Source organism: Cyprinus carpio, chromosome B4 (assembly GCF_018340385.1).
Source record: "Cyprinus carpio isolate SPL01 chromosome B4, ASM1834038v1, whole genome shotgun sequence".
In the NCBI taxonomy this organism is placed as follows: Eukaryota; Metazoa; Chordata; class Actinopteri; order Cypriniformes; family Cyprinidae; genus Cyprinus; species Cyprinus carpio.
Window position 1 is genome coordinate 23,252,786 of NC_056600.1, and position 23,768 is coordinate 23,276,553.

At 36.9% G+C, this 23,768-nt stretch overlaps 1 protein-coding gene across 1 annotated transcript; it reads right to left on the reverse strand.

Moving 5' to 3' along the window:
- On the reverse strand, nucleotides 1–22,632 carry LOC109072240 (gastrula zinc finger protein XlCGF7.1-like). Its single transcript, XM_019088498.2, has 4 exons — nucleotides 22,163–22,632; nucleotides 17,003–17,097; nucleotides 2,319–2,562; nucleotides 1–1,110 (listed from the first exon to the last, which is right to left on the reverse strand). Exon 4 carries the CDS (start codon nucleotides 934–936, stop codon nucleotides 1–3), a length of 936 nt encoding a protein of 311 aa, XP_018944043.2. The 5' UTR covers nucleotides 937–1,110; nucleotides 2,319–2,562; nucleotides 17,003–17,097; nucleotides 22,163–22,632.
- Between the last annotated feature and the right edge of the window lie 1,136 nt (nucleotides 22,633–23,768).

A 23,768-nucleotide genomic window follows, 5' to 3' on the forward strand; every position in this document is an offset into this window, starting at 1 on the left:
TCATGTGATTCTGGAGGTTTCGTTTACTTTATTCGGAAAACTACTCCCACCACTGATCACAGCTAAAGCGTCTCTTTCTCCAGTGTGGACCATCATGTGTCTCTTAAAGCTTCCTTTATATGAGAAACTCTTCCTGCATTGATCACAGGTGTGTGGTTTCTCTCCCAGTGATTGTTTTTCATATGAATAAATGAAGAAAATAACAGAGAAACTCTCCCTGCATGAATAGCAGTGATATGATTTCTCCACCACATGGATCCTCATGTGTAGCTTAAGGTAGTTTTTATAAGCAAAGCTTTTTCCGCACTGATCACACGCATGCGGTTTCTCCCCAGAGTGGATCCTCTCATGTCTTTTCAGACATGCTGACAGACTGAATCTCTTTTTACAATGTGAACACTTGTAAGGTTTTTCTCCAGTGTGAATTACCTGGTGACGCTTTAAATGGTTCGCTGAAATATAAGTCTTGTCACACTCAAAGCACATGTACTCTCTCACACCAGTATGTATTTTCTGATGTGCCTGTAAATATTGCAGACGTGAAAAACTCTTTCCACATTCAGAACATGAATGCAGCTTCTCCTTCACATGAACATTCAAGTGTGTCTTCAGAGCTGATGCCACAAAAAATGTTTTTCCGCACTGATCACATGTGAACGGCTTCTCTCCGGTGTGGATCCTCATGTGTCCTTTAAGACATGATGATTCTGTGAAACTCTTCCCGCACTGATCACATACGTGTGGCTTTTCTCCAGTGTGGATCCACATGTGTCGGCGAAGATGTTTTTTTATTGTGAAACTCCTCCCGCACTGAACACACATGAACAGCTTCTCTCCTGTATGAGCTCTCATGTGAATCTCAAGACTTTGTTTTCCTCTGAAGCTCTTCCCGCACTGATCACAAGTGAACAGTCTCTCTCCAGTATGAACTCTCATGTGAATCTCAAGATGTTTTTGGTACGGGAAACTCTTTCCACACTGAGTGCAAGGTGAAAGATTTCTTGGCTCTTGTTTTGTTTAAAAGCATCAAAGGTTTTTCTCCAGGTTTGTCATGATTTATCTCCTCCACTTCACTCAGTTCTTCACTCTCCTCGTTCTCTTCCATCAGCTCTATAAAAAAATGTTGAATTTCATCAAAATAATTCAAATAGAGAAATATGAAGTGAAATTAAACAACAGTGATAAAATGCACAACTTCTATGATCATTTTGATGAATTTCTATAATTATATGTCCCTAAAACATTGCATGAATGAGATACATTATTACTATCTAACGTAATAACATGAAAACATGCCGTAAAAGTGCCATAATTTTTTTAGCATAACTATTTGGATTGAGAATGTATTTTTCTAAAAACAAAGTCACACTAGATTTTTTGTTCTATGTGATTACAAATGTAAGAATCATCACATCACATGAAAAATGTGAAGTGAAGTAAAGTGAAGACGAAAGATTATTGATGATGACCATCAGAAGAATGATCATGTTAAGTAAAGTCTCTAGCATGAGGTTCTTGACATCTTCATTGTAAGTCAAATGAGCCAGAATTACAGAGACTCTCTTCTATTGTCTTTAATGGCTCGTGGAGTCACCGTGCCGTTCTTGGAATAGTTATACAGGTTGGATCAGGACTTGTGAAACTCTGGAGTCTGGAGCAGTTAACGATACCTGAATACCTCATTTGCATGCTTTATCTAAACTCGTCACCCAGGTGTTTGTCTCCATCTCTAAACATTGACCCCATAAAAATGTAAACTACAATGAAACAAATCTTTTAGTTGAACTTTGATGACTGCAGCGTCACACAGCATATTCTCAATGAAGAACCTTGCTGAAGAAAACATCAAGTCTCCCTCGTTTTTTGCGTCTAAATTTCCAACAGTTCCATTCACTTCCATTTATATGCATGTGAATGTGGAAGATTGAAACACAAGCTCGAGCCAAATTCCCTGCATTCCTGTTCAACTTTACAGTGAAACGTCACATGCTCAATGTCTAGAGTGACCACGGCCGCATTCATCAATCCGCTTACCAAAGTTATTGCAAGAAGAATGAGAGAAATCAGATTACAGATAATTTATGAAAAATATTATTATGATTTTTTTTTAGAAACTATAAATCAGGTTTTGCTTAAGTTACACTTGCAATCCTGTCAGCCATTTTGGAAAGTTCATGTATAGTCTTTATGGTTATTATTGATAAAAACAACAAAAGTCCCATTTCTGTCATCTAAATCTGATGAAGTGCTTGAAATCTTTATAACATGAATGTTCTTCACCATCATGAATGAATGAGAAATCGAAAATAAACACCAACCTGTTTGTTCTTCAGTATCTTCAGTGTGTTTGATTCTGCAGGGTTCTGGATCTCTCATCTTCTTTCATAAGCTCATAAAAGATTTCAGCTGTTCCTGATGCTTTGATGCTCGTCTTCACTTGTAAACTGATGGGAATATTCCAGCATTCATTGGTCAATGGCTGTGGGAGGAGCTTTAGTGATCAAGAGACTGTTGTGGGAGGAGCTTCACCGATGATGTGATTGATGTGTGGGAGGAGCTGATCTGCCAAAATAAAATATATATCTTTTGAATGAACGAATGAGGCATTTATATAGTGTGTTATTGTGTATTGCTGTACAGCCAAAGCGCTTTATAACCATACAAGGGGATCTCTCCTCACCCACCACCAGTACCTTATTAGGCATGGATGTACTTAAAGCATTAAAATGTACTATATACCAGGGGCGGTTCTAGGGTGAGTGGATATCCCAGATACATCCAAGAACCAAAAATGTATGTATCAGAATCAGTTTATGCTTCAAATAAAAAAGGCTAACCTGAAACGTTACATTGGGTAAGTGGCTGAATTTTTTATTTATGTATTTTATTTAGAGACAAGTATAATTAATTACAATGAATTATTTGCACTTGCATAAATAATGTTATGAAATTAATGTTTCAAATACAACATTTAAAGCACAGAAATATAAAATGATAGAAAAAAATAGAATACTCTTAAATATGAGATTAAGGGTGTTTTCACACCTAGGTCATTTGAGCCCTGCAAACGCTCTCGGAGCGGTTCAGCCCATATTTGTGAACAAACAAGGGATCTCAGACCCCCCAAAACGGACCCAAAAGTGAACCGTACTCAGACCACCTCTGGCTCGATTTCCTCATGATTTGTGAAAGCAATAAGGTCCCGGTACACTTTGTATGGACCAACACAGCAGTGATGCTTGAGGTTGAACTAAGCAGTTTAGTACTTGTATATTTTTATATAGGCTATATTTATTATTATTATTATTATTATATATTGATGTCATTTCATACGTTCAATTGTTACATTTTTCAAAAATAAATAAATAATTAAATAAATAAACTGTTAACTAGAACAATGCAAAATAATTCTGTTGTCATTTATGTAATCTACGGCTAACTGTGCGTTAAATGATTTAATGCATGCATCGCTAAGCATTCTTGTCCTGAAAACCACCGGACGCACCGGGGAGATCTAGAATTTTGTCCACTTTAAATCAGACACAGAGATGAAGTAGTGTGGTAACATCACATATATTTGAATGTATGAATTACTGATTTGAATTTATTATCAAAAGATTGATAGAGAGTAGGGATGTCAACGATTAATCGATGATCGATTAATTGTCGATAAGAGATGCAATCGATTAAGGCTGTTGATGGTCGGTTAAACCGATTTAATGTTGGGCTGCGTGCGGCTCAAGGCCAATTTATACTTCTGCGTCGGGTGCGCGTAGTAGGTACGGCGTAGCATACGCATTGACGTGTACCATACGTCGTACCCTTTGCCGTACCCTGACGCGCACCTCCTCAAAAATGTAACTACGCGTCGCGACGACGCGGACTGCAAGTTCTGTGATTGGTCGGCTTGGTAGTATCACGTTTCCTCCTACGCATTTCCGGAACGATCTTCTGCACTCTGGACCGCCTGCCATTTTTTAATTCCGAAATTCAGTGAAGAGCCAACATGGAAATGGACCAAGTGACCGAGCGATTAATTGAAGAAGTGAGAAAATACAGCCATCTGTATGACTCCTCTTCGGGAGATTACAAAGACGCAGAAGCCCGCGAGGGTTTGAGGAATGTAAACACAGTGGAACTCGCTCGCGTCAACTAGCGTTTCGGCGGTGTAACTGCAGAGCAAAACAGACATACGCAGAAGTATAAATGCTCACGACGGCGTCGCCTACGTGCGTAGCATACGACGTACACTCGACGCAGAAGTATATAAATTGGCCTTCATGCGCACACTCAACACGTGCGAGCGGCTGTGAGTGACGGTGACAGTAGGTATAGCCTAAACGCACCATCATTCATTCACAATGTACAAATTAAGCTTTTAATGTGATTTAAACTTTAAAGTACATTAAAATAGAAATCATATAGAAAACATAAAAAGCAATAGAAATGTAGTAACTAATCATTTCATCAGATAACTGTTTCAAACTGTTTTCATATCCTGCGCTTTGCAGGGCTGCGGACACAGGACAGATAGTCTATTCATTCCTATGACTTGTTAATTCGTTCCTATGACTTATTAATTTGTGGCAACTTTCCATGTTTCATTAATTTTGTTCCCTAAATAACCCATGAATTAAGTGAAATAAGGGAACAAATTCTTAATTCTTTGAAATCTTTAATTTCCCTTCCCGTGTTTACCACAGTAAGAGATACGAAAACAGTGATTAAAAGTGAAAGATAATAAAATAAACCTGCGAAATTAGAGGGTTAGACTGTGAAGATTTAGGAAAAGAAAACAATCCCTATATGTTATTGAATTTGTGGAAATTCGTGACCAACCGGCCAAACCAGAACAAAGCCGCGTAAATGAAGGCTTGAGTGCATCCAGAGGCATGGTCGCGATCTAAGAGTTTCCTATTATTCCTCTAATAAACAAAGCTTTTATAGGTACCACACTTGTCATAACCAGAGCTTATAATTTTTAAATAAATAATTGCTGGATTCAAAACAGCGATTAATAGGCGCTGTGTGACCGACACAGACAATACGTTTTCCCGGAGCATTCACTGATGTCACTAGACGGTGACGCCGAACATCGTTCACAAGTTTCTGCATGGACCTAACTAGTTCTCAAGCCCTGGGACAAAATGGGATGCTTTAAGGAAAATGTATAGCCTATTTAAGCTAAGTAATAGGCCCAACATAAAAATTACAATTTGTTTTCATAATAGTTTTTTTTTTTTTTTAATATGCGCAGTAGGTATCCGACTTAAATAATTAAAATAACGGATTTAAAACAGAAGTGTGGCGGCGCTCCAAAAGTTCACAGAAAGAAAAGAAAAAGGATGACAACGCATTCTGTTTGGTTTGCTTTACAAGAGCACAAATCTTCTGTTTTTATTGTGTGCGCACAATTGAAAGTAAACACTTTTGCGGAAAAGGTTTTTTTTTTTAATATCTCAGTTGTTTCGATCGCGCCGGAGCCTGCTGCACACGTATATTCTAGCGATTCAAACTTACATCGCAGTCTGTTTATTATCAAAATAAAATAGTCAACAAAACATTTAAAAGGTTACACTGGTCAGTTTAAATAGACCCCCAATGACGTTTTTGTTCATATGAAGAGGATCTTTTCCATCTATATGCGAATGCGTGTAAAGTAAAAGCCTAGTTTACATTATAAATAATAGTTTAACATTCAAATACATTGCGAATATGGAAACATCTGGATTTGTGCCAAATGAGACATGAGCAATAGGCTAACCTCCAAATAAATCTAGCCAAAGCCGCGCTCGCTCGTCCTCGTCTGCACGCACGCACGTCACGATCTAATGCATGTAGGATTATTAAAAACAAATAGGCCTAACGGAACGCAAAAATCTGACATTTTCTAGGACAGAATCTAGCAGGATCAAATTCATGTGAGCAACAGTGTTTTGGTGCAGCAGCGCTGATGTAGTTCACTTACTGCGCAGCGCAGCCACATGCGCGCCATATTTACGTTTGGGATAATTTTATTTTAAATACAATTTATTTTAAATACCATAATGTCAATTGAAAACATTGCAATTGTGTTTTAAAATACAACAATGAGCACCACAAAACCCTTTAAAGAGGCGTATTCAGCGGTCTCCGTACAGGGAAACAGTCAACAAACTAAAATGATCTCAAACGTATGGCGCGCTCTCTTCATTTTATCAAATGATCATAATCACATCTATTCATTTTACAGTCCTGCTACTAGCATTTTATTCAGACTAAAACCCCTTTAATTCAAGTGAGAAAGCGTTTTGTTTGTGTGTGTGTGTGGCTTTTGCACATCCTGTCATGCCGGTGACTGCGTGCCTGCAATAGACGCATTTTGCAGCATTATGGTTAACGATTAATCGATTAATTGATCGTTAATTTAAACGACGATCGATCATGGAAATAATCGAAATTTGACATCCCTAATAGAGAGAGAGAGATAGAGAGATGAAAGTTGTGTGTGTGAATTGCGTCTGTGCGTCTCATTCTGCAAAAGCAAAGCTGTGAATTTTGTTACTTCAAAACATCAATTTTACACCCTAGCTGCTGAGAAAATATAATGTAGCGATCAAGTATCAAAGCTACTATATTAATAAAACTTGCGCAGCAGCAATGACAACAAGTGTCCAAGCTGAATTAACTTTATACGTAATATTCCCTTTGCATTTAACTTTGACTGAAATGCTTTGTTAAAGCTCTGCAAAGGTCTTGACCGGTGACATGATCAGGGATTTCCAGCTCTTCCTCACCCCCTTACCTGTCTACTTCATCTTCCAAATTTTCCAGTAGGTCAGACTCCAGCATTTCACTGCTGCACAGAAAGCTGGAGTCTGGGTTCTTATGAAGTTGTAGTGTGAGAAAGAAAAGGTCTGAGATCACTTAAGTGCTGCAGAGGACCAAGAAAAGAACCGGGTTCTCTTTTGAGTCCACTATATTGTGAAAACTAAAAGGATTGAGGTCATTTTTGGCTGGTTCCCTTTCTGGTTCACTTTAAGTGAACTGGGTTTGGTTCCTTTAAAACGAACTATATGTGAAAACACCCTAAAATTACCAGTAGGTGGCAGCAAGCCACTGTCTTATTGACTGAGTTAAGTCATTTTTTTCAGTTTGTTCAAAACTATTTTTATGAATGGGTCAATAAATCGCCGATTCAAGGCATTCAAAAACTAAAGTTTCACAGGCAATGAAACACTGCTGTGTGCAGAGATCCACGACATGGCTTTGTTTAGAACCGTTTTCAAAAATTAAAGCAAAAATACAATATTTTCTCTATGATTCAAATCACTTAATATTATCTCTTGTTGGTTGAATTTTGTTGCCCTGAGACTTAGTAAAGTCTTCCACAGACCATGCTAAATGCTAACCTGTTCATATAATCTTTTTAAATGTGTGTGTCTAAAAGTCTGTGCATATAATACCATTAAAAAAATATTTGTTGCTATACAGTAACAATAATCTAATTTTGACAGATGGTGAGATTGGTATTATGAATTTATAGGCTATGTGAAAACTCAATCTTGATGCGCACAAGACATGGTAATAAAAACATTCGGGTCTTCAACCCCCTTAGCCCACCCCTAGCGCCACCCCTGCTATATACCATGACTGTACTCTTAAGGCCCCGATATACTTCCAACTCGAAGAAAGAACTGAAATGACGTATTTTCGAACAAAATCAGGCTGAAACAAAGTTCGTTTTGGCAATTTGAAACAGCTCACCAAAGCAAACTTTTTGGGGGAGTTCGTTGTGGCTCCTAAACACCTTTGAGATTCCACTGGTCCTTGGCGGTTACGCAATCAGTGGTTGAAAAGTGCAGTGTGACCGCCCCTTAAGGCATGGTTCTAATATTCTTCAGGCAAGCAGCTTAAAGGCCGTGTTGCAGGGTTAATTTTTCAACGAATTTGTGCAATTTGCTTGTTGGTAATAAACATTTAAACTGTTATCCATTGTATTTTATGTTGTTGGGTATCACAAAACGGATTAAAATATGAAAAAGTAGGTACTATCTTACAGCGGTTTGCAACGATTCTCCTTTCCCCCACAATGCATTGCATTACGTCACATTGGGGAGAGAATTTACCAAAGCCCGTCTTGAGAGCAGTATTGAGAGTGACTAGAGAGACTAGTAGACGAGAGTATTCAGATAGCACAGATTATAGATAAATAGATAAATACATAGATATAGATAGATAGATAGATAGACTAGATATATAGCCAGACAGATAGACAGATAGATAGATAGATAGATAGATATCGACCAACAGCACAAAAACGCACTCACTTCCCTACAGCACAAGCTTTCCAACGCAGTTTCCATGGGACACCACTGCCCACACAAGCACCTGACAAACACAGCGACAGACACGCGGCTACATTTGCAACAACATTTTCACCGGAGGAAGAGATAAACGCTTAGAAACGCCCATAAAGCTAGCATGATGCCTTCTATTTCTAGATGACAAAGACAAAGTTTACCAGTACTACGACACTATGACAAAGGTTACCGGTACTTATCTGAACTAACGTCATGATCACTGCCACTAGATATAAAGAAAACGTTGATTTTTTTCACTCGGTGCTATTCAATGACAGTATAAAAAAAAAAATGTCGTTATTGTGCACTGCTGCTCGTAGACTAGCTCCAGTGCTTGTTGCTGCGTTGCTAAATGATAGCAACTAACCAGGACACTTCACCAACTCTCCACTCATTCTCCTCGGACCATGCATTTAATTGGCTTTGATGGCCATCAGTTCTTGGCAATTCCTCATTGCTCTCTCACGTCTGGCTGGTTCGAAATTATACGGCTGCGGGCCATCATACATGTTGGCTCTTGCCACCTCTTCCTCATCCCAGTTTTTATCACAACGTTACATTGTCCTAAAATCGTTTTTTCAACGTGTACCACTTGCATAAACACTGCGTCCGTAGGCAGTATTATCCGTAGGGGCTGTCATTGTTGTTTCGCGTCCTGTGTGACGTCGGAACTCGGAGTACATCGATCTAGTACGAGTTCATGGGTGGGAAGTCATGGGATTGACTGCCGTTCCAGTGCACTTTCACGGGTTTAAGGTTGGAAAAACACGGGTTACGGGTTGCCTGGAACGCGCATCATACTAGGCTGAGGCTACCTTTCCTCCACTTCTCCCCAATGTGACGTCATCACCGAATTGCGTAAAAAAAACCCGTTAATACCAAAACGTAAAAAACTGGAAACTGGTCTTTAAGACCATTTTTGAGACATTTTAAAAAAATGATATACATATCTTGAGTGATTTTATGTACCCATTAATCGACAGTGGTGGTTAACCTGCAACATGGGCTTTAAGGGCCCATTCGAGGGGAGTGGGCCATGGTGGTATGTGAGCCATAACAACAGCCTAAATTCAACCAGATAAGGCCCATGATCAATTTGCTATCTGGGATGGGTGGGGTGAAATGCCCTCCAGTCAAACAAAGCAATTTGCTTTAAACATTTACATCAAAATTGGAGTGCATGCAGTTTTATCTTAAAATTAAAAAAAGAATATAATCAATAATTATATATTACAAAATTATAATAGCCTATTTGAAAACAATTCTTAGCTGTTGCTAACTGGCTAGTTAACTAGCTACCTGATGCTAACTTGAGGTAATTTTTAAATATAAAGTCCAAATATTTTGATTCAACCAACTAGGTAGAATACATTTGATGGAAAAATTAAGGATTTGACGTTCAGAACAGAATAACTACAGTAATTGTCCATTGCACCCTGGGGGCGTTTTACCCCACTGACTATGTTTACAAAAAATTATGTCATTCTGAAAATATAATAATATTTTTATTAAATAACACGTACTCCCTATCTACAGGCCCTGTTCTCATATCATATATAACAAAACAACAAGCTTTAAAACACCTTTTTTTTCTTACTACTGAAAACGATATAATCTACTGTGAAATACGTTTTTTCTTTGGAACATCACCAAGCTTCATGGTGAAAACTTCTACATCACACTTGTCAATGTAGTCCATAGTTACAATAAAAAATTATCTTGACTTTATCTTGTGGTTACTTTGGGAAAAACAGTAGGGGGACGTTTTCCCTCACTCTACCCTATTATTATTATTATTATTATTATTATTAAAAGGCTATAAAATAAAATGACAAATTCACTTATATTAAACATTGAACTTTTATTAACAATATGAATAAGGAAGAGATATGTTTTACCCACTTTCTAATACAAATAAATAAACGGTCTTTGGATTTCCCCTTTTTAAAATGTTCGTAGTCTGTGGTTCATTATTAGCCTTTTAATTAAAACACATCAGGCATAAAATAGTATGACGGATATAGCCTACTTGCATTGTAACCCTGAGTGCTGAGTGAGTTTAGGGGTGCAACAATATTCTCACCAATGATTGAGCATTTGCCTAGCATCAATCGTGACCTGTCTTCATTTTGCATAATTTTCTCTTCCGGGGGTGTCGTGTACCATATGGATTAACCTCCACACCGTCAGATTTCTAAAAAAAGATAAAAATGGTGCTGAAGGACGGACCACATGTAATGACCAGTGGTGTATAAAGTACCTGAAAGCCATACTCAAGTAAAAGTACAGATACCTTACCAGAAAATGACTTTGGTAGAAGCTGAAGTCACCGTTTAGAATATTACTTGAGTAAAAGTCTTAAAATATATATTTGTTGTACTTCAGTACGAAAAGTATTTTTTAAAATCTTAAACGTACTTAAGTATTGAAAGTGTAAGAATCCACCTGCCAGCCTAAAAAGTGGAATCCAGCGGTGTGGTCGAAGGTTTAATGCGTATTCGGTCTTTTACTTGCGCCTCTGAATTGATCAGGATTTAGTTTAAATGTTAGTCTAGCTCCGTGTTCAATCTGACTCCAATCTCACGTGATCATTAAATCTAGGTAATATTTCTAATTAAAAACTGATCACAAATGTTGATTATGTATTAATTTAGATATTTGATTATTCCAGACTCACTATACTTTCAATTATCCATTCACCTGGGACCTTATGTCTCTTTTAAGTATCACGTTGGCCTTATGTGGCTCTTACTATCACAAACTCACCAGTCTGATGCTAGTCAGAGGATGTAGGTAGACTAATAGCTGTTTTGCCTGCCGCTTCCTTATGACAAAAAGTGCAATCGTCTGACCACTGACTCGTCAAACCTGCTTTCCTGCAATCCATGTTCTTCTGACTATTTTGTAGTAAGTAACAAATATGATTCGGGGAAATGTATCGGAGTAAAAGTATACACTGTAGGGGAATGTGTATACTTGTCCAGTTAAAACCCAAGGACCAGGTATGATGAACAAAGACCAGGAGTCAGATGTGATAAATTGAAAAATTTGCTTAAGAAAATAGTTTGCAGTTTCATCAGCAGAAGTCAGCTTCAACACTCGCGATGGAGTTTGTAGGCCGCTCTGCTTTACAATTCAAAAACACCAACAATTATACCCTGACAGAGATTGCTAATTGCATCAGTGCATAAGTCAGCAAAATTCTGATTGGTTCTAAAACCTAGATAAACTTAGACAATTTCCACAAATGGACGCAAGCTTGAAGTATATCTTCTGATGACTATTTTGGTGACAAGTGATCAGAGGTCAAACGCAATGCATCTCTCCAAAGATGTATATCCGATACGCTGGACATCGGCAGTTGAACGTTTGTCCTGGGACTGTCTGAGCTTCTCCTTGTACAGACAGATACTAAAACACAAACTCAAGAAACACTTATCTTACTTCAAGGTTGTCTCAGCCCTAAACCTTATCAGGTATGGTCACACACAGTGAGAGCAGCTTCTTAGAGAGTAAAAACGCAGACTAAAGCCATATTCAACTTTTTCTCTAACATGCATAAATGTAAATTTGATTAATAATTATTCAAGAATGTAATGAAATTATTATGAAGGCCATTGTAGATCTGAGATCCACTCCTTCAACATTTTAATTAAAAAATGTAGTGGAGTACTTGAGTTTTTATATTTCAGCCAACTTTTAAAGTACAGATACTCCCAAAAAATACTTATTATCATTACTTCATTACAATACACCACTGGTAATGACCTATTTAGATTACATCATTTTGACATTCATAAGTTGATGGATGCCAGCTATGACACTAAAAAAGCTTAAGTGCACATTCAACATGATATCTCTCAAATTTCTGGGTCAGATGATCTCAAAAAACTGGATCTTGGCTGATGCAGCTCACATTCAGACTCCACACAACTTACCTTTTCTTCTTTAGTTCCTTGGATTAATTTCTTGGTACAGCAAATTCTTACTGAACTTTGATACAGAGCCACTGCGTGCTCCTGTGAGAAATGCAATTTGTTTGAATGGACTGCAGAAGCAGACAAATGTTTGAGTGAAAGCAGTGCTGGTGGAGAGCCCAGTCCCGCTCTCTTTAAACCTTCTCTTCCAACTGCAGTGTCGACTGATGCATCTGACTATGGTCTTGGCAGGGATTTGACAACTCCATGCAGATGCTGCAGAAATGCTCACTGCGGCTGAAAGAAAGTACTCCACAGTGGACAAAGAGGCATTAGTCTGCGTGCTAACTGTAGTAAATGGAGACATCAATGGCATCATGTGGGGGCATCAATTTTTTACTATGAATTGACCACAAAGCATTAAACCACGTTGCTGGGTATGGAAGAAATTGGACATGCTGGAATGAGAGTGGTGAGGTGGTCAGCCCAGCTGCTGTGTTTTTCTTATGAAGCACGCCCATACCAGTAATGGTGGACGACTTTAAGAAACCTGAAATTCTCTCTGCAGCCTTTCCGCGATCACCAACTCTGGTCTTCACAACAGCTTCTGAATCCTGTCCTAAACTGAGTTTGCTTTGAACGCAAATACTGTAGTGATGGCCACACAACAGGAAGGATGATGATCAGAGGTGGTTCTAGGCTTTCATCTTTAGGGGGAGGCCATTAGATACAACGATACAAATGACCTAAACAAACAGTATTTTACTCAGCTTATGAAAACTGTATTACTCAGGGATGTTTTTTTTTTTTTTTTTTTTACGGGGGGATGGGGTAGGTTGGTTACTGCATGATGACTTAAATCGCGCAAATGGCCTTAGGTTATTACCTAAATAAACTGCGAAAAAAAACATCATGGACGGAATGGTCCAGAGAGCGCTGCACGAGCTCGCGGCGCCATCTGCAGGACAGCTCAAAGCATTCAAATGATTCAAAGCGCCAAACACTAGCAGAAACTGCGCTGAAACGTGTTACTCGACCCGGTGACTTTTTATGAATGGGGGTGAGAGTTTGAGATTGCTAGTGCTGTCATAAAATTCACAATGGTTGTGCTGTAATTATATAATAGGCTCTATTGTGACACGCTACATGTCTGCTGTTACAGTACTGTTTTTAGTTGTGATTCACTGTTAGTGCTGCGCTTGGTTTGAGCCAATTTAATTTGCATTTGGGAACGCAACATTCGTCATTAGAAACATTTATAAATCTGTTGTTGTTTACAAAGAAGTTCCAGTGTCACATAACCCTTCTGAAATCATACTAATATGCTGATTTGCTGCTCAAGAAACATTTCTCAATATTATGAATGTTAGAAACAGTTTTGCTGCAGAAGTTACTTGGTTAAGAGCAGTGAGTGATTCTTTTGTTTTTATTTTGTTCAAGTTTATTCAATTAAATTTTTTATAGCGCTTTTTAGGATACAAATCATTGCAAAGCAACTTTACAGAAAATTGAGTTTCTACAATATTTAGTAGTAGCTTATTTTGTTGTTTGATTAATATTATTAACCTATGATAAGAAATGCATGGATTATACTGACACGTCCAATATTTTTGTAACTGTTAATGTTTATTTAAGACACGTTTGGATATACTTGAATACTCGTCAACAGGCCCGGCGCCAGAGGGGGGCTTTGCCCCCCCCATGGACTTCCCTGACAGCCGGACTTTCGTTTAGCATGTATAATAGTCTAACTTATTTGCTCAAGAAGATGTGAAAGTGAATGACCCGATCTCATGAAAGTGCGTTTCAATGCCACAATCTTCTGTTTCTATTTGCTGTATTATTTATATGCAGAATCTGACTTTGGCGTACTTATGATATGCACCTTCCCCACATCCCTAAACCTAACCATTTCACATACTTTTGAAAAAATATGCACGCCATATGCATGCACACCAAAGTCAGTTTCTGCATATACAGTAAATGGCATACCAAATAGAAACAGAAAATTGTGCCATTGAAACGCACTTTCATGAGACCAGGCTTCCGTGCTGTCCGTACAAACCACTCAGTGTGTGCGCGTTTCATTCAAATGTGTGCAGCCACATTAATGATCTATCACATCACGTGAGTACCACACTGAGATCGATAAACGAGTGAGAATGATAAACTTTCTTGAGGAAACAGCACTGGCCTGATCGTTCAGATAGCGGAGTATAGTTTTGGGGGGGGGGGGGGGGGGGGGGGGTGGACTGGTCAGGACAAAACCACCTGTGTGGATGAAGGATTTCATAAAGTAGTTAATCAAAAGACAACATGAACTGGAAGAATAAAGTTGAAAGAATAAAGTTAAATATATGTTCAATGAAAATGCATATGCAAACGTCTGCTTTACTGTACTCCTTTTCCAAAGTAAAATTAAAACACTTTCAAGGTACATTTTCAAGACTCCCCAGCACTTTAAACTGTGGTAAATTACTTTTACATACATACTTGGTTTCTCCACTTTAAATCAGATGTTATTGTGCTATTAAAAACCACCTGTCTGGATTGCGTATAACATTGCTTAATATAAATAGCCAACATACAGTACATAAATTATGAAATTTCAAAAATTAAAGAATTTTCAGAGTATCTGCATTATTTTTAAAACAAAATTTAAGACTTTTTAAGATCTGCACAAATAAAATGAATACTGTATAAGCAGGGTAGGGCAATGTCTATGGTAACATATAAATGACTGGTACCATAAATGACTTCAAACATGATTAGCAGTTCAAAAAAAAAGTTTCATAAATACATAAAGTTTGATATAGTGTTGAACCTCACATTTCAGCCTTTGAACAACTTATAACAAAATGGAAAAAAAAAAAAAAAAAATAAAAGTTGATGTTATCTTAAACCTTACTTTGTTAATAGTTTGCATTTTTGAAGGCACAGACAGCAATTTTTGCATTGTTCATAAACAAAAACAGCAAATTGCCAGCAGTTGGTGCATTTGGAACTGCACAAAACGTTTTCCCAATAACAACTGTACATAAAGTAGCACTGCGCTTATTAACGCTACATGAAACTGCCAAACTTTTCTGAGGGCAGGTGGTTTCCTTCAGAGATACTTTTCACACTCGCATTTTGACATTGTTTTATTCAATTAAATCATACCCATATAGTTTTTAAGACCTCATGAAATTATAATGAAGTCTTTTCTTGTACCATTTAAGGCATTTCCGTCTTTTTATGTCCTTAAATTTGAAGTGACAATGACGAATAATGTCGATTACGTATTTGTGGGGGAAACGACACGTCATACTCATGACATTCTTCACATTGGTTATTTTAGTAGCATGAAAAACTAAATGGTTATTCAATTCGGGACTGAAACATACAGAAAACGAGCAAAAAACATTCCCCATCACTGAAATGGATGATTTCAGTCACAAGCTTACTGAATCTCGCAATCTAAACCACAAAATGAAATTATTGTTTCTGCACTATTTTTTATGAAAGTAGTATTCAAGAGAGTGCAACCAATTTGGGCCCCACATGTGTGTTCACAAGTTGATTTCAACGGTAGGGAAAGGTTTACTGAGAAAAGTCTATATTATAGTACACAGAAAGAGAATATGCACATTTGAATTTATACAGTACATTTATTTATGTAGCGGTGTGTTACATGTAAACAGAACAAGAAAATAAATGTTCAGAGAGCTTGAACATATATATATATATTTTATATTTACATAGTTTTATAGCTTTTAAAGAAAGAGTTCACATCCTGAGAATTGAGCCAAATAACAAAAACAACCGATAAAAACACCAAATAGATCAGCAGTAACAGTAAGAACAGTAATGCCTTTAAAACCTTAACAATATCCATCCCTACACAGTACACAATATTACACGCTTTTAAAACCCGTAGAAATATCCTGCACAATGAGCACTTTCTGTGTCTGTTTTACCTCTTTGAGATTAACTGCTCTATAAGCATTATAAGCATGAATGTAAACTCAATCCACACTGAAAGCACCTGAAAGACTTTATCCTAGTATGAATTAACATGTGATTCTTAAGGTTTTCATTACACGTGAAAGTGTTTCCTCACTGAAAACCGCTATAAGGCTTTTCCGCACTATGAAATGTTCTCATGTGTTTCATAAGGCTTCCTTTCTGTATGAAACTCTTTCCACACTGAGGGCAGCTGAAAGACTTTATCCCAGTATGACTTAACATGTGCTTCTTAAGGTCTGCTTTGCGTGTGAAAGTGTTTCCACACTGAGAGCAGCTGAAAGGCTTTTCTGAAGAATGACTTACCAAATGATCCTTAAGGTGTCTTTTCTGTGTAAAACTCTTTCCACACTCAGAACAGTGGAAAGACTTTATCCCAGTATGAATTAACATGTGAGTTTTAAGGTTTGTTTTACGAATGAAAGCGCTTCCACACTGAGAGCAGCTGAAAGGCTTTTCTGGAGAGTGAATATACAAATGATCCTTAAGTTGACTTTTCCTGATAAACCTCTTTCCACACTGAGAGCAGGTAAAAGGCTTTATTCCAGCATGAATTAACATGTGATTCTTAAGGTTTTTGGTACATGTGAAAGTGTTTCCGCACTGACGGCAGCTGAAAGGCTTTTCCTCATGAATTCTCATGTGTTTCATAAAGGCTTTTTTGTATTTGTAAGTGTTTCCACAATGAGAGCAGCTGAAAGGCTTTTTGACTTCTGTTATTTGAATGCTGCAACTCACTGATTTTTCACCATTGACATCATGATCTTTCTGACACTGATGTTTCTCCTCCACCTCATTCAGATCTTGTCTTTCTTCATTCACTTTCATCAGGCCTAAAATATATAAATGAGAATCAATTGGGACATTTGGAAAAAGGAAAACATTTGTGTACTAGAGCTGCAACAATTGATTATTTTCATAATTGATTAATCTAATGATTATTAGAATGATTAATCAACAAATCGTCGATTATTTCACTGATTAACCAGCAGACACTGACTGATTATTTAGCCTTTGCAATTAGTTAAAAGTTTTTTTATAATATAAATAAATGTTGATTTTATCAGACGATGTCGCGATTATAAATGAGAGTGACTCCTAGTTAACATGTATTAATGGGTTGTGTTTAGTCACTATTTAGTGTGGAATATTTCTACAATATTCGCTCATCATGACTAGGGATGAGTATCATTTACATCAATACAGGTACTTATCAATACTGTTATCGATACTATTTGGTGCTAAAAATTCAGATTGAAGTGAAAAGTTGTTGAAAATTTCAAGTTATTTTATTACTGCTGAACTTTAGCAAATGTATTCTTCAGTCAATAGCAGCTGTGAGTTTTTTATTTTTTTTAACATTAAATAATTTATTTTATTAACATTAAAGGAATATTTCACCCAAAAATGAAAACTGTGTCATCATTTACTCACTCTCAAGTTGTTTTAAACCTGAATGAGTTTCTTTCTTCTGCTGAACATAAAAAGTTATTTTGAAGAATGTGGGAAACTTAACAGTTGCATGAATGTGTGAATGTGCTCTGAATAAACGCACATCAGAACAGAACGCAAATGAAACGTTTAACCGGCAAGGCTTTAAAGCACACGGAAATAATGTACTTTTGTGATTGCAAATAAGTGTAGAATCAATATTTGATGTGAATGTGTCTCGTGAGTTGGAGTTGGGAGACATGATACAGCGCATTGCTTGAGGTAGATGTTGTGTTTTGTTAGTAAATGTTTCATTATAATACTAGTGTTGCCTCCTCTGTTCACTATTACACTACTGCAAATATTGCATCTGACACTGGTATTGCTTAGTTTTGTAACGTGAGCTCACACTTTCATATGTTTCACTCTTGCCGCGATGACTGATTGCACGCAAACACACACATCACATGCGCCTTGGATATCACACGCATGTTGAGCAAATGTCGGCCACATCATTCAGTGAAAGAAAATGACAAGCAGCAGCTTCTAATTCATTGCTAACTTTGAAGTATACAGCGATAAAACAACGCAAGTATCAATAGCAGTATCGTTTGTCCTTAAGCTAATCGTTATCGGTACTCCGGTATCGACCCAATTATGTACCGGCTAGGGATGTGCACAACGACTAATTTGACTGCCGTTAAAACGGAAGTTTTGTATCCAACTAGTCGACTAGTCTAAAAGCAAGAAACCCCTAAAAGATGGTAAGAAAAAAAAAAAAAACTTGTGCGTGCGTGTATATAATAGCCTACATTTGAAACACTTAATCAAATCACACTGACAAATCCCTCAATGAATTCCGCTAAAAATAGGTAACAATTATGCCGTACTCTTGCCTCGCGTTATCATCATTTAATTTTAGGCGGTCGTTAAAAAAAATAAAAATAAAAATACAAGAGCACACACTCAACCTCAGCCAATGCTTATTTATTCAAATCAGCTGGGAAAATGCAGAACAATGAAAAAGCAATTAATAGCCTGAATTCTAAACTTCATATAACGTATTAAAACACAAGAAAAAAAACAATAGGGAATTTTATCAAGGAATAGCATTAAAACGGCTTCTAAAACGGCTTCTAAAACATACTTCGTCATGTATAGGCTATATCATCTAAAAACAAAATGAACAAAAAGAAAGACAGGACCTGATGCGATTAGGGTTTCCATCCAAAGTTGCGAATTTAACTTAGCGCACAATTGGAATATCACAAAACATCTGCGAACAAGCACTGTTTCCATCCAATGCATCAAAAAGAACAAAACCGTCACTTCCTGTTAAACTGGCACTAACTATCAGTAAGAAAACTAGGAGAACTGAATATAATAATTTTCATATATGATAAATTACTTCCTCGCGAGCAGACGAAACACAATAAATGATGTCATTGCTTTCGGCGGCGGATGCATGCTGCTGTTTGGGAACACATTCGTGTACATTATTCAGAAATACTTGGATGACAGACTTTGCTCAGGCATTTCAGAACGACCATAACAACATTTCAGATGCTGTGGAACGAGATCATGCAGTCCGCTGCTAGTCAAGTTATCCCACCTCATAGCGCAAAGTCAAATATTTTTTTATATGCGCTTAGAGGAATTTATTCGCAAAATGCATTTCCATCTCCCATCATTCGCATTAATCTTTTTTCGCACAAGTCAAAAACCACCTCAAGCGAGCGTAATTTTTTTTTTTTACAAATTAAGGGATTTTTATTCGAAATTTGGCATGTACATCACTCGTTTCTCATTAGTTTCTCACTTGTTTCTCAAAAATGCGCATTAAAACAGGGTGATTGAAACATATTCCTGCACTTGAAAAAATGTGCTCTGTAGGAACTGAAGTCGCGCACGCAGAGATAACGAAAAGCCAACAGAATTTCGGAAAGTGCCTGGAAATCACGCCGCACGAGGAATAGACTGCGCGGACAGGATCGCAGCGGCGGTGGACTGTAGTGAATGACATTAGCTGGCTTTGGCCAGTCTCTAAGCTAACGTCTATGTGCCTGTAATGAATATGATTATGCATTGCTCCAGTAGAGTTATTGTAAGCCAATTTGACACTACACAGTTTACACAAATCTTTTCCGTTTCCTTCTAATTCAAAATAATCCCAACCTTGCACGCCTTTCACGTGGTCACTTTTGAGCTCGCCACACCTGACACCAAGAAAACTCACCTGAGGCATGAGGTAAAAATGTAGTTTACATCCCGAAACACTTTTTAAAATAATGTATTATTTTTCAAATTTTTTATTTTAACTTATTTAAAATGTCACAATGGGAATTTGTTAGTAACATATGATGGTGATTTGAAAATCATGTTTTTTTTTTTTCTGTCGTGTAATCAACTATTGTTTTCAGTGTCAACTAGGAGATGTACCGTTTAGTTGACTAGACCCGCAAATCCCTAGTACCAGCCCAAAAAAATACCGGGTCTCGGTAAGGCTGAACGATTAATTGCATTTGCGATAATATTGTGATATGACAAAACGTGTTTTTAAATGGCAAAGGCTGCGATTTCACCCTGGTCACGTGACGCGAGAGCAATGCAGTCAGCAGACTCTGCGGAAGCAAAAACTTGCCACGCTACGCTGTACTTCGACCTGTTAACTTATACAATGGACTCATCTTTATGAATGGACCAGGCTCCAGTGCTTCGGACACAGATTACATCTTGCCATTGGTAAGTTTTTATCTTGTGTGTGTGTTTTGTGTGTTTTGTGTGTGTGTGTGTGTGTGTGTGAGAGAGAGAGAGAGAGAGATAGAGAGAGAGAGAGAGAGAGAGAGAGAGAGAGAGAGAGAGAGTGTGACTTTTTTTAGTGTGAGTGAGAAATGGAATGTGAGTGTGTGTGTGTGTGTGTGTGTGTGTGTGTAATGGTGATAGTCTTGTATCACACAACTAAAATTTTATGAATTACATGAATTATACATATAAGCTCTATTTGTATATAATTCAGCTGCAAAACTAATGTAATTTTTTTCATCTCACAGGAGAAGAGATCTCGTACTGAAACTGGTCAGAAGCCTCAAATTGCAAAAGGCAAAGAAGTCTCTGAAAATTACAATTCATGTGTTTATATTACATTTAACTTTGATTTATCAAATTATTTTCAAAGAGGTACAGGCGGATATTTGTTTTCCTTTATTTTTCTGCCGTTTGTGTGTGATATTACTCACTGGAGATCAGTAAGGTAATATATGTTTTATATTTTACTTATTTATTTAAAGACTAGTAAAGTTAACAGGCAGTGTTTAAAAAGTGCAATCCAAATGTTTACGTATTATGTTTATTTTGAATTATCTAAATACTGAGTGTGGTAAAACCACATATTTGTTTTTACAGTATATTTATGCAATCTGCACTTTAGTTTGTGTTATTTGTTACTGAGCTGACTTTCATAATAATGATTACACCAGGCTTATTAGTCTGCTTTATGTTTTCATAATTATAACATGTTTACAAGACTGTAAGTTCAACAAATCAGTTATTATACTACTGTAATTGAAGCAGTTGTCATATCAATTCATGCTTCATCTAATTTCATCATAACATAGCCCTGGCCTACAGGAAATAATTTTAAATTTTATGTTTAATCTGTTTAATATTATACAATGATTTACTGCTTGTCTTTGTTGAATAATACATAAGATAAAAAGCTTATTCAATTGCAATATTGGGAAAAAAAAAAAAAAAATAGAATAGAGTTGAATATTTACTGTAAATGTGTATCTCGAAATGAAAACAGATTTTAAAATTGTTGCTTACTTAATTACTTTTCTCACGCCAGGAAAATAGATGCATGGTCTAGAATGTAAGGTGCGTACCTATTTACACCAAGTTTATTCTTTATAAATCCCGATGTGTGTGTGGAAAATTGCGTACGCAATTTCTATGCTTATTTTGTGCATTCGCAACGTTTATAAATGAGACCCCAGGTAATGCATGGGGGGAAAAAATACTGTGAAACCGGTATAATTTTGACAAATACTGTGATATAATTTACCGCCCAGCACTACTTTCTAGGCCTTGATCGTGTAAGGACCCTTGCTGTCTATGGCGGGATCAGAAAGCTCTCGGATTAAATCCAAAACAGCTTAATTTGTGTTCCGAAGATGAACGAAGGTCTTACGGGTTTGGAACGACATGAGGGTGAGTCATTAATGACATTATTTTCATTTTTGGTTGAACTAACCCTTTAAAATATGGCTTCTATTAATTCAGTCTCATTTGCTCTCAAGTCTCAACACAGTTTTACGATTCCAAAAAGCTAAAATGAAGCATAATAATTAAATCTCAGTCAGTTCAGTCACATTTCCATAAGAACTTTGAAACTTGGAATTGTAAGTTAAGGTCTTATTTTTACATTAAGGAAAAGTCATTAAAGATGAATGAAGAATAAACACCAACCTTCTTGTTCCTCGTGTTTTATTCTCCAGGTTTCTGGTTCCTCTTGTTTTATTCTCCAGATTTCTGTTTCCTCTTGTTTTATTTTCCAGGTTTCTGTTTCCTCTTGTTTTATTCTCCAGGTTTCTGGTTCACTTGTGTTCTCCTCACACTCCTCTTTAACAAACACCATCTTCACAGCAGCTCTCAGTTCAGATGATGCTCCTCCAGATATTCCTGCTTGATTTAACACTTAGTCACGACTATGAGAATATTACAGACATTTACTGACCTGATTCAAAAACTGTATTTTTCTATTTACAGAAACTATATTTCTAACCGTTTGTATTAAACCAGCATCACAACAAAACAACAGAGAGCGCGGTGAAACTACTCTTCTTCCTCTGCGGGTTGATGGTGTTTGGCAAACACACGTGTTTTAGCGCCACCGCTGGACTGGAGTGTGAAGCAGCGAGAGGAGGGAAATAATACGGGGAAAAGTTGTTCTTTTCTGCCTCTCTATAAGGAGATCTGTTTTTTGTTTTTTCTTGACAAAAAGCCGATCTGCACAAATAAACGAAAAGTAATTTAAATTAGTCTCACATGGTATTTGATCAGCATCAACAGTCTTCATGAGTTAGGATTAGAGGAGAGAAACAAGCGAATTATAGTGAAATATTTCATTAAAAATCACACAATGTTGCAGTATGTAAATATGGAAATTAAGATAAATGAAAACATGTAGCCTAATTAAAAATAATAATAGATAAATAATAATAATAATAATAATAATAATAATAATATTTATTTTTAAATAATCAATCCCAGAAATTTTGAACAGATTTAGCAAAAACAACATGGTTGGTTTATGTGTCTGTCTAAATATCTGGGACTTAAAACATAACCGACTGTGTTTACAAGGATATTTTGATATAGGATATTATTGTGTTTTTGTCCTTTCAAATTCAAAAAGACACACCCACATACCAATTGTTTTGTGGCCCAGCTCTGGTCCACACAACCACACTTCCCTCGGCCCACATACTGCAATGAATGACGGTCCTGAATCTGAATTAAAGACGAGGGCCTCACAAGTCTCAAGTTCAAGTGTGGACATACAGTGGAACGAAATGTCGTGCCTCACAGGACCACGGTGCTACATAAATTGACATACAACAATGAAGTAAAATAGTAAAAACCTATACACAACTAACCTACTGACAGATTTTGACGATAACTATACTATATATAAATGTTTACCTATACATAAACTAATTATACAAATTATACGAATGCTTCACATAAATACTGTACCTATACACAACTAACCAACTGACAGATTTTGATTTTAAATATACTATATATAAATGTTTATCTAGTATGTTTATAGTATGAATGCTTCACATAAACACTGTACCTATACACAACTAACCTACTGACAGATTTTGACTATGAATATACTATATATAAATGTTTACCTATACATAGACTAAAAAATACAGACTATACAAATGCTTCACCTACTGTACATGTGCAAAGAGAAACATCGTAAGTCAAGCAGCTGGCTGGGGAACAGTGCTAGATGATGTAGTGCATGAGCATGTAAACACATATTTGAGTCTTTTGTGAG